The sequence below is a fragment of the Artemia sp. Qi Xiang Cuo genome, chromosome 21, assembly GCF_049724085.1.
Source record: "Artemia sp. Qi Xiang Cuo chromosome 21, ASM4972408v1, whole genome shotgun sequence".
Classification (NCBI taxonomy): Eukaryota; Metazoa; Arthropoda; class Branchiopoda; order Anostraca; family Artemiidae; genus Artemia; species Artemia sp. Qi Xiang Cuo.
Genome location: NC_142814.1, coordinates 25,384,229 through 25,396,231, shown reverse-complemented (window position 1 = coordinate 25,396,231; position 12,003 = coordinate 25,384,229). Strand labels below are relative to the sequence as shown.

The following is a 12,003-nucleotide window of genomic DNA, read 5'->3' as shown; positions in this document are numbered from 1 at the left end:
ATTTTCATGGTAGGTTTAATCCGGTCATTGTACTGTCTGCTTGTATGGTGGGAGTGCTGTCCGCTACTTATCATTATAGCTAGATGGTGGGACTGCCCGCTCTCTATCATTATAGCTATATGGGTACAACCCTCGTACCTATCGTTATACCTACACTACTGATTTGTACTCAATATCTGCTCATCAGAACATAGTTATCGTTGGACACCCAAAGATTACCTGACAGAATAGTAGGCCTTGTCTTTCAAGAAAAAAGTACAGATATGAGAGGACACTTCGTTCTAGAAAATTAACTGATACTGTATGTAAATCGAACCTTAGTTGCGACGCGGTTTCTTCCTATATGGAACGAAATTAAAGTTAAACTTATTCAAGTTTTTAATGCTTTCAGTAACATTCTCTGACATACACGGTTGTACACAACATATACCATATTCTACATATATATAACCTATCCTGACGCAACATTCAGTTATTTCTGCAGGAAGGACTGGCAATAGATGAAGGATAAATATTTGAAATTTTTACGGGGAAAACTTTCGGTAATTGTTTTCCTACACGAAGTTTATTTAGCAGTTGACTAAACTAGTTGAAATACACTTTGGTGCTTATAACAGATATAGACCTACATTTCAGTACTACTCAGTTGCTACGTAGCAGATAAGTAGTTACTTGACTGAAATGATTTCAGCATTAACTTAAAATTTATAAGCCTGCATTTGTTGGTCGTCTTGTAACATTCAACGTCTATTTTCAAGAATTTTTGCTTGTCGAATATTTGGAACGATAATTTTGTCTAAGAATGTTTCTCCCTTTTATAAAATACCACATATAAGTAGAACAAGTCCTAACTGGGCATATAGGGTGCGGCATAACAATAACTATAAAATGGAGGTTAGTTACTCTGGCCAGCCTTCAAACGTTGCCACTGTGAAGAGTGTAAGCATGGCTTTACTGACATCATCAAAATGAAAGTCATTCCTCATCCATGTTCGGTTTTCTTTAACTGGTTTGGTTGGATCGTCATCCACGTATCTGATATAATGGCCCCTAAAACACAAAGATTTGTAATGAAAATGAAATTTCAAGGGTAGCCTCCGTTTAGCCTCCCTCAGAAAATATACCGCGGAAGATACCCTTCCGTACCATACCCACGCGGTTGGCTGGTCGCCAATCACTTTGGACTTAAATAAAAAGACTAGAACTCTCAATTTCTGATCTAAAGACCACAATCCGAAGCCTCTGTGACCATTAGGTGGAGGTGTGGATGAGAAAGGGATAGTCCCCCTCCAATACGGAGGAAATTCTGCTCATTTAGCGGTTTAATGTTATCCTTTACTCTATTTTCATAATAATAGCATAGACCGGAAATATTCTCAGCAATCATAAGTGAGTAGATACCAATTTCACATTTTTTATGCGTTTTATAAAGTTTTTTGTACCCCATCCCAAAAATAATCTTTCCCCCAACACAAATCATGGTTACAACACTGGGGATTATACAGCAATTTCTACCTCCCCTAGAACAAATTATGTATTTATATGATGGCTCGATGAGATTTGGGATGTTTTCGAATTAAAATGCACCCTTTGAGGTATCTCCCTCCCTCCCTAACTACAAAATAATCAGAGAACCCAATTGTATGAGTCTTAGTGACTTTTTAAGTTTTGTAGTTTGTCCATTACTTACAGATTGAATTTGTTATTGGGAAACATACGGATATTTTTCAGGGGGAGGGGGGGGTCTTTGCAAGGGAGGGGGATTGTCTTGAGGAATTGCAGCAGGGAGAAAATTCTTGGAAATAATTTCCTTTCAGCGAGGATCAAAATGCCTGTTAACAATTTTCTGCACAAAAAAGTTTCTAGCGTTTATTGAGTAAAGCTCAAAACGAGCAAAAATTAACATGTGTAAGGCTGACACAAGCTTTACTGAAAACAAACTACATTTTAAATGTTTTTACTTTTTTTTTACTTTAATAAATAAAGAATTAGTAAATAATAAACAAATATTAAGGTTCTTGAGAAGGCATAAGAGTTGTCACCCATACTCCTGTTAATTTTGGCCTGTTTTGAGTTTGCGCCGTTTAGTCATAGGAGATATTTTCCGGAGGTGCATAATTTCCGAGCGAGTAAACGCTTAGAACTATTTCAAGGTGATTCCGTGTTTATCTAGGCAAGTCGCTCCCAACCTGTGGCACGTGTAAGCCTAGGGGTATGTAGATGCCTATGGGAGGGGGAGGGTAAGAAAAAAGTATTAGTAATTACAGAATCAACGTCTTGGTGGAGTTTCCATGGAATTTATAGTAGTGATGTGCCAATCTAAGAGAGAGGGGTGATAAGAAATTACAGTGTCAATCTAAGAGAGAGTGGTGATAGGACATTACTGGGTCAATCTAAGAAAGAGGGGTGATAGGACATTACTGTGTCAATCTAAGAGAGAGGGGTGATAGGAAATTACTGTGTCAATCTAAGAGAGAGGGGTGATAGGACATTACTGTAGTAATCTAAGAGAGAGGGGTGATAGGACACTACTGTAGTAATATAAAAGAGAGGGGTGGTAGGACATTACTGTAGTAATATAAGAGAGAGGGGCGGTAGGACATTACTGTAGTAATATAAGAGAGCGGGCAGGTGGGAGATTACTGTAGTAATATAAGAGAGAGGGCAGATGGAAGATTGCTGTGTCAATCTAAGAGAGCGGGGTCCTATCCTTTTTGCATATATTAATATCTCCGAGCGGACAGTACCCCTTATTGTGTCAATGAAAGGTAGCGGGCAGGTGGGACATTACTGTATTAATCTAAGAGACAATACGGGAAAAAAAAATTCATATTACCTTTTATACAGGTATAAAAACAAAATCACCACGCCTAAAAAGTCATATCTTTGGTTTTTTTCATGTTGTAATTATAATCAACATACCAAGAAAATTCGTGCTGTTCACAGTACAATGATTTTTCTATTAAATTTTCATGTTTCTGTTAAAAGTCATGACTGTTTTCATACATCGATGATTGTTTTCCTAGTATGGTTAAACGAACTTGATGTGTAACGGGATCAAAATCCGAGAAGTAGAAACCCCTCCGTCGAGTAATTAATTGAGACAATATTTTGTAAGAGAATGCTAAGTTAAAGGACACGGAATTTGCGTCGTGCAATCTGCTTAATTAAGAGGCAAAGGCCTACTTCGAGTCCTTAATATGGAACTTATTATTCTGAGTATCAATTAAAATGGCTAAAATAAGGGAAATTCCGAAAGACTGTTTGCTGTGACTAAAGAAGGATTTTGCTATCCCATAGCTATAAATTACGTAAAATAAAACACGACCAATTTTAATACAAAACTTGTTGACAGAAAGAATTCTGAGAAGTCAGCCTTACCGCCATATATCTTATAGTTAATCTTTAAATTCTTGGTTTGAATAAAATTTCCCGCGCCAATATCGCAGTTGCAAAAGACCGATGTCTTTAAGTATTGAACAGCATCCGCAGGTGCAAACAAAGTAGCCAATGGTGAAACAGTGTTTCACTAATAAAAAAAGATACAAAGTAGAATAAACAATGGTAGACTAGACTTTTGTTCGACAGGAAAAATTCAGAAATGTCAATCTTATAGCTATAAATTATGCAAAGTAGAACATAAACAATGTAAAACAAAAACTTTGTTTGACAGGAAAACTTCTGAAATGTCAATCTTAGAACTATAAATTACGTGGAAGTTAAAATAGTCAATTGGTTTATTCCTCGTCCAATAAGAATATAGGACATGCTATTTGACCAATAGGTCCAACGTAATATAATTGTTAGCAACGCCTGAATGTAGCCACTGGTGAAATCAGAGAGTATAGTTAGTTAGGACTTAGCAATTTGGAGTCAGTCTAGAGGAGTTTTCTGAGAATTCTTGACCAAACATATGTAAGTTTAAAGTGAATCTAATATCAACCCATTATCAATTTTTTGAGAATATTATGTGAGTACCTTACTATGTTCAATCCAATTTTTGAACTTGTATTTTAAATAAGACCCGCGTTGGAATATATATATATCAGTGTATAATTTCATCAAAGTGCCTATGACAGTAATTTAAAGTGCATATTATCCGATATTCCTGATCCAGTTTTGTATCATATGTGAGTAAAAATAAATACATTACTTTCTTAATTTTATCTCTTCATGTTAGTATTTCTCAAGATAATAAGTCCTTGTGTCTCCATCCGCTCTCTAGGGAACCTGAATCCTAGTAATCTGATTTTGACTCAGTATGACCAATAACATACGCTCCCCGATTGATCCGCTGTTTTAATCCCCCGCCACACGAATTTCCCCCTCAAACTGAGGTATAAAGTTAATATAACCTCACTAGAAAGAAGCATATAAAATCCCCCCCATTAGAATTGGCAAATCAAACCCCCCCCCCCATTAGAATTGACGCGGCTCTGTTTAACGGAGCAAAACACAAGGACAAAATTTCCCCTTGGAAAAGATTACTGAGAAACACTACGCATATAGAAAGTGCTATATTTTGTTAGGCCTAAGATCCCTTAAGTTAAAAACAAATAGAACACCCCTAAGAAAAAGATAAGAAGTAGAATTCCTCATAAGCGAAGTGAAATTTGAAAGTTTCAAATTTAAGTAACATAAAAAACCTAAGTGCCGAAATTTATACAGTTTTTGAAATAATTGCCAAGATATCACTGGATCCAAACGAACAATTGCTAAAACAAAAACTTATTGCTAAAACAGTAGAAATTTAAAAATCCCTTCGATCATACAATGGTGATCCAGACGTAGATGAATTTAGTATCCAATTAAGCCAATTTGTAGAAGCAACTCAAACCGACTTAAAATCATTGGTGGGCATGCTGTTAATGAGACCAATAGGGCAAGCGTTAACATTTTTATAATAAATAGAGAACACCATAGTGGAAGATAACAACCTTCCAATAAACTCCATAGAAAAATTGTTAAAAGTATTCCGAGAAAGATTTGTTTAGCCCAGCTCAACAAACAAATTAAAGCACGGAACAGTATGTTTTGACGAAACCCAAAATGTTAGGGAATACCTACACAACGTAATGGTATCAATAGAAGCAAAATATGGAAAAGAATCCGGTAGCTTATATGATAAAATTGTGCTAAACCCTTTCTTACAAGGATTGAGCCCCAAACTGTACCAAATGTTAATATCAAAAAATATTCAAACATTAGAGCTAGCAGTTCAGGAAGTAGAGAGAATGGTTGAAATTGACACGATTGTGGTAAATCACAATAAGTCAAGAATAAATAACGTAGGAGAATCAATGCCGGGACGATCACGAGAAATTTCACCCGCATTTTTCTCAAGAGACAATTCCCAAAAACCAAGTCAAAATAGACCCTCAACCCCTACCAGGCACAGAACTGTACTTTTCGTACCCACGAAAACGACAAACTACGTAAATAAACCCCCCCCCCCCCCAATTATATGCTACGCATGTAATAAACAAGGGAATATTGCAAGGGAATGCCGTACTAGAAACAACTATGCAGCAGCAACCCGCAGTTTTGATAACCGTTTGGTTCGGGAGAACAAACTTAAATGCCAATGAGTCAGGAAGTTATAGGAGAAATCCCTCACGGCTACCATCGTTACGCAACCCCTACCAACAGGGATTGGAATATGAAAATCCTCCCCCCCCCCCAACAGACATAATAATTATTGATTCCCAAACCCACGGACAGTGTATCTTACTAGATTTAACCGAAATACGAGTGATAACAGAGGATATTTTTACTCGACGGGAAATTTTTCGTCGTTGCAAAATGAACAAATGCCGCGAGCCGTTTGCACAAAAAATTCCAACCCGCGTAATAATACTTGGCAATCAAGACAATCAAATGTAAATCAGCTTGCTAGGGAAGTTCCTACCGAACCCCAATGTCAAACACAAACCTACCAAATTAATGCACAGGGAAACGAATCAGGCCCCCAAGAAAACTAACCGGGACCCTGGAGGCCAGTATTTTTTATAGGTCCCTTCCAGTAGTTGTACCTTCTTTAAGTGATAATAATGATATATTACCTATATTAATTGATTTTAGAGTTGCAAATATTTACTTCAAGGCGCAAATAGACTCCGGTGCGACAGTTAATATAATAAACTCGAATTTGTTTAATTCATTACCAGTAAGTATTATATAAAATAATATATTCAACTTCTTCAATATATGTATCTTAGCAATAGATAAGTTAAAATCAATTGTCTCGATATGGCTTGGCATGACCAAGAATAATAAGGCTTTTCCTACTAACTTCAAAATATGAAAGACTTTCCCGTATGAGGCTATAATCGGTGCCAATTTTTTAAAATATAATAAAGTATTATTAGATATAGCAAATCACAGACTCGTATATCCATCCGATCCTATTCTCCGACGCGTGAAGAAAGGGGAAACAATAGTGAATAGAATAGAATCTTTTTTTACCCCATTTCTCGTCCTGTAGGAGAAATTTCAGCGACAAATGGATCGAGTCAATAAAAGCAAAAATAGGGAAAATGCAGAAGTATAGGCAAATAGAAATTAAGGAAATAACAGAATTATGGAACGAGGTAATAAATCTTAATGCCGTCCCCTTACAGCCAACCCCACTGGGGGAAGATTTGACGCAACCAAACGCCAATCTTAACTTAATAGAAAATAATCAGGAAGAAAAATGCCTTAGATTTGTTATGCGTAAGACAAAGACTCTCCCAAAAGAAATACAGATTTTCTAAACCTCCGAAATGGTCCAATCCGTAATGATAACCCTAAGATTTAGTGTACATCCCCAACTGGAAAACTCCTAAAAAATCGGTTTTTCGAAGGACAAATCATTCTATATGAAAAAGGGGAAGGTTTTATTTGGTTGACAAATACCCATGAAAATGATGCATTTACATTAAAAAAGGGAACATGTCTCGTTAAAATCCAAGTGATTTCTGAGTGCAAGCTAAACGAGTGGAAAAGATCCAAAAGGAGCTTAGTTAATACTATTAGTGATAGAAATCCAATGGATAGGTGCCCACTAACAAGATCCCAATTTCTGAAAAATTTTAAATTAGATCATATCCAAGACGCGGAATTAGAGAAAAATAATGCGGACTATCCTGGTACCTTAGAGATGTATTTTCTACGTGTGAAGGAGACATTGGATTAATACCCTTCTATGAACATTCTGTCCAAACCACAGTGCTGCCTGTGGCTGAACAACTCTATCGTATCTCTCATCCCTACAAACACTGGTTAAAAAGCAAAACCAGCGAATTAGAGAGAAACAATATTCAACGCTCAAGCATAAGCCTGTATTCAGCCCCCGTGATACTAGTACCAAAAAAGAACAAGGACCTTAGGCTCGTAGTAGAGTATAGAGCCTTAGATAAGCAGGTAGTTAGTGATAAGTTTCCCTGCCTCGAATCGACGAAATTTTGGACTCCATCTCAAACAAAAATAAAATTTTTACATATCTCGACGTCAAACAAGGTTATCATCAAGTTAAGATAGCAGATAATAACGTTTATAAAACGACATTTTCTACAACTGAATGCGGCTCTTACGAATATTTAAGAGTACCCTTCGGACTTAAAACTAGTTCAAGTGCCCTATGTAGACCGTTATTATATTTATTACGAGGCGTAGAGAACATTATTCATTTGTGGATGATTTAATTTGCGTAGGAGAAAACCCGGAGGATCATTTAGCTATATTAGCCAAAGTTTTTGAAAAATTCAGGGAAGACAACCTGAAATGTAGACCTGAAAAAGTAAATATACTTCAACCTAAAATAAAATTTTTGGGAATGATAGTGACCCAAGGTCAGATATCACCAGACCCTGACAAGATAAAATGTGTAGAAAACCTCAAACCCCCAAAAACTATAAAACAACTGCGAGCAATTCTAGGTTCGACTAGTTATTTTAGAAAATTCATACGTAACTACGCCAATATAGCAAAACCTCTAACGGACCTAACTAAAGGGACCCCCCAAAATATTACTTGGTCGCAGGAAGCTCAAACTTCCTTAAACACTCTCAAGAAAGCACTTACTTCTGAGCCAGTATTGTCGCTACTTTATTTTAAAAAGGACAATTCGTGGTCAGCACTGATGCCTCGGTTCTGGGCATCAGTGCAATCCCTTCTCAGTTAATCCCCGTAGAAGACTACCCCAATCCCCTACAGAAACCCCCTCAGTATATAAAAACATTCATATACTATTTAGGTAGAACTTTATCGAAAGGCAAAAGCAATTATTCTGCAATGAAATTAGAACTAATTTCTATAATTTACCACTTAGATAAATTTAGACATTATTTAGTGGGTCGAAAATTTCAGTTGCGTTCGGAACATAAAAGCCTGCAGTAGCTAAGCACATTCAAAAATCCAACGGGAATTTTAGCTAGAGAGATAATGAAAATCCAAGATCTGGATTACGAATTTTAGCATTTGACAGGTAAAAAAAATGCCCCTGTGATTACTTGAGTATATACCCCGAAAATAACTCCTCAAATAATGAAAACAAAGAGATAAATGCCATCAATCCCAGTGAACGAAAACACAAGAAGATAAAATCTGAATTTCAAATTGAAGAAAACGAGGTTAATCATTACCCCTTATCGCTGGCAATCATTAAAAGAAACTAAATTAAGGATGAAATGTGTTTGACTCTCATTAATTATTTGTTGAATTTTGATAACCTGCCCGATAAGTTCAAAGCCCTGAGAAGGGAAATAGATAATTTTTATTACGATTTAGACAAAGAAAACCTTTGCAGGATAGTAACAAGCGATACAAATAGAAATCAAACTTCGATCATCCCAGTAAACTTCGATAATCCCAAAACTTAATAATACCTGCCTTCGAATATTTTCATTTGGATATAGGTGGATATTTAGGGATAACTAAAACTTTCCAAAAGTTAAAATAATATTTTTATTTACCGTCGGCGTTAACAAAACTTAAAGATTTTGTAAGTACATGCAAAGCCTGTAATTTAAGAAAAAATCCCCAAGCTTATCCTAACCCCCCAATGGGAAGAGTCCCGGTAGCGAAGTTCCCTTTTGATATTGTTTCATTTGATTTATATGGAGCCAGTGGAGGCGTACCTGTTTCCAAAAGGGGCCATACGCGCATTCTTTCAGTTATAGATCACTTTTCCGGGTTTACTTTTGCTAAAACTTTAAGAAATCAAGGCGCGTACGCTACGAGTAAGGCATTAGAGAAAGTATTTTTAAAATTTGGCATCCCTAACAAGGTTATAAGCGATAATGGAAGTAATTTTGTTTCTAAAGTAACAAAAGATTTAATGAGTTTTCTTAAGATAGAGAAATTGGTGACATCCCCTTATCACCCACAAGCTAATGGGAAAATCGAAAACAGGCATAAAATATTTTCCAATGTTTTAAGCATTTATACAAAAGACAACAGAAATGACTGAGACAATTCTTACCGTACTTAACCAACGTGATCAATACCGCATTTTCGGAAGTGACTAGAGATACCCCCTTTTATTTATTATTCGGCTACGATTTCAAAATACCGTATCAGGAAGTTATAGAATCCATACAGTATTACAATAATACAGAGGATTATAATCAAGAGTTTATAAATAAGATGAGGAAAACCTATAAGGTCGTTAGACAAGACTTAGAAAAATGTAAAATAAACCAAGAGTTGAGAAACCAACCCAAAGTCAAGGGGAACATAAACTTTAAGATAGGAGATTGTGTCTACCTAAAAAATGAGGCAAACGCTTCATTTGAGGCAACTTTCCAATAAATATTCTGGCAACTTTCCAATAAATATTCTGGACCTTACAGAATAATCAAAAATACTACAATGATTTTACTTTTAAAATGATAAACCCCGACAACGGAAGAACATATAAGGTACATGTTAGCCGGATAAAAAGAGCCAAATTCCCGGGAAGATGGGTACTGAGACCCTCATCTACCAATACGTCAGACGTGGAAGACGAATCCCCTAAGTCAAGGTTAGGTGAATTAAAACGTTTTAACTTCAAACAAGATTATTTCGAAAATGACAGCGACGAGGAAAATTTTGAAGAATTCTAAGCTATGAAAAATCTAGTTGTCCCCAAAAGAATGTCTTTAATACCAGTAGCAATAAAAACCCAAAAAGGTCCAAAAAGTTCATCGTTAGAAAGCTCAGAAGAGTTAGACTATACATTGTCCCCAAAAACCCCATTTTTTCCCGATAGAATTTCGACCCCTTGTCCCCCCAGAAGACTTCCAGATGATATGATATCACGAGCAACCCCGATAGAGAGACCCCTATCGTTACAGGATGAATTAAATAGAGCTAAGGAAACCCCTGGTGTAAAAATAAAGAAAACTCCACCCAAGGACACAAACAAGAAAAAATTGAGAGAAGCTGTGGACATAATCAATTATCCTATAAAAACAAGGCAAAGTAACTTGCCTTGGACCCAGAAATCCCCTGAAGATGAAAATCTAGGACAATATCATCACATAACGGTATCCAAAGTTAAGCCCAAGGAATCGTCCTCCTGTCGAAAGATCATGATCCAGAAAATACCCCCCCTGCGGATATGGCGTTCAAACAATGGAGACACCCTGCACAAACATTTGACTCCACCCAAAGTTCTCAAGAATCTTTTAATTCTCCTGAAACGAGAATTCAGCATGAGGAAATGGAAAATAAACCCTCTACATCCAGAGGAGACGAATAATATGAAGCAAGGGCAAGAGATACTCCAAAACCGCAAAGGACCACCCCTGAAAGCCCTAATGATGAATCTTCAGAGACCAGTTCTGCTGAGTCAGATGAGGAATCAGTTCCAGACGAACCTCAAGACACACAAAAACGAAAACCAACTTCGGCTGCAGCCCATGCAAAAGAGGCTAAATTAAAAGGTCGAAAATTTCTATTGAAGCAGTACAAGAAGTTTGACCTAATCTCTATGGGAAAGTCTAAAAAGAAAAAAACGCAAGAAAGCGAAGAGGAAGTTACCACAAAATCTGGCAGAGTGGTTAAGAAACCAGATAAGTGGAAATACGTCTAGAGATCAAGTACTTAAAAACTCCTAAAATAATATTGATGCAAATTTGAGTAGGACAAATAAACAAAAAAAATCCTTAAAACAAATGTGCTTGGATACGACACTTCAATGAAAGCTATCTGTAAAAGGTTGAAGGAAATTAATAGTTAACTTTTGCAGATAAGATGAATTCCGGCTTGATAGAAAACCCTGAAGGTAGAAGCAGAACAAGAATTGTTCAACCCTTCCCCCCAAAAAACCTGGTGCCACCCCGTTGCAGACGGAACAAATATGGACTAGTTACTTCAGAGGCGATTAAAACTCCTGAAGGCGGCAGCACAATTGATAACAGAAAGATCGAAAATCGAAAACATGATAGAAGTCACACTTCAATCCCTTAGTAAAGTTAAGGCCCCCCAGGAAAAGATAAACAAGGAAATAAATGAAATCCTCTTGGCAAAACCAATAAATAACCTAATCGAGACCGAATTTATGGAATGCAAGGAAAAGGCTTCAAAAATACAGAATGAAATGGAATCAGTAAGTGACGCCACACTTGTCAATGGATACGATTACTTTGATAAGCTTCAAAAGTTACAGAACCTATACAATAAAATGCAGGAAATTGGTAAAAAAGTGGAAGACTACAGGGCTAACACTGTTATAACTGCCACAGCAGTAGTGCAATAAGCACTGGCACCCGAACAAATGAAACTCCTGAATCTACAGCATGAATACGACCATTTAAAAGCACAAAAAGAAATGATCAAACTCAGACAGGAAAGCTTAGAAAAACAATTGGAAGGAAACAAAACCGAAATCAACAGAGAATTGCAGAAACAAAGACAATTTTGTTCAAACTTAGAGAAAATGGTGGAAACTTTGTTTACAATTGAATTCGACTTATCCCTCAACCCCCCGTTGGAAAATATTGTTGCTAACAATTACAATGAAGGGCCACCACAACC

At 36.6% G+C, this 12,003-nt stretch overlaps 1 protein-coding gene across 8 annotated transcripts in view; it reads right to left on the bottom strand.

Moving 5' to 3' along the window:
• The window catches only part of Ca-alpha1D (Ca[2+]-channel protein alpha[[1]] subunit D), a 401,670-nt gene that overhangs the window by 122,180 nt on the left and 267,487 nt on the right, over nucleotides 1-12,003 (bottom strand). For all 8 annotated transcript variants that reach the window (XM_089106801.1, XM_089106795.1, XM_089106796.1 and 5 more), the window contains one exon: nucleotides 904-1,050. In XM_089106801.1, coding sequence (XP_088962927.1) covers nucleotides 904-1,050 — 147 coding nt within the window. The remainder of the gene's footprint in view (nucleotides 1-903; nucleotides 1,051-12,003) is intronic.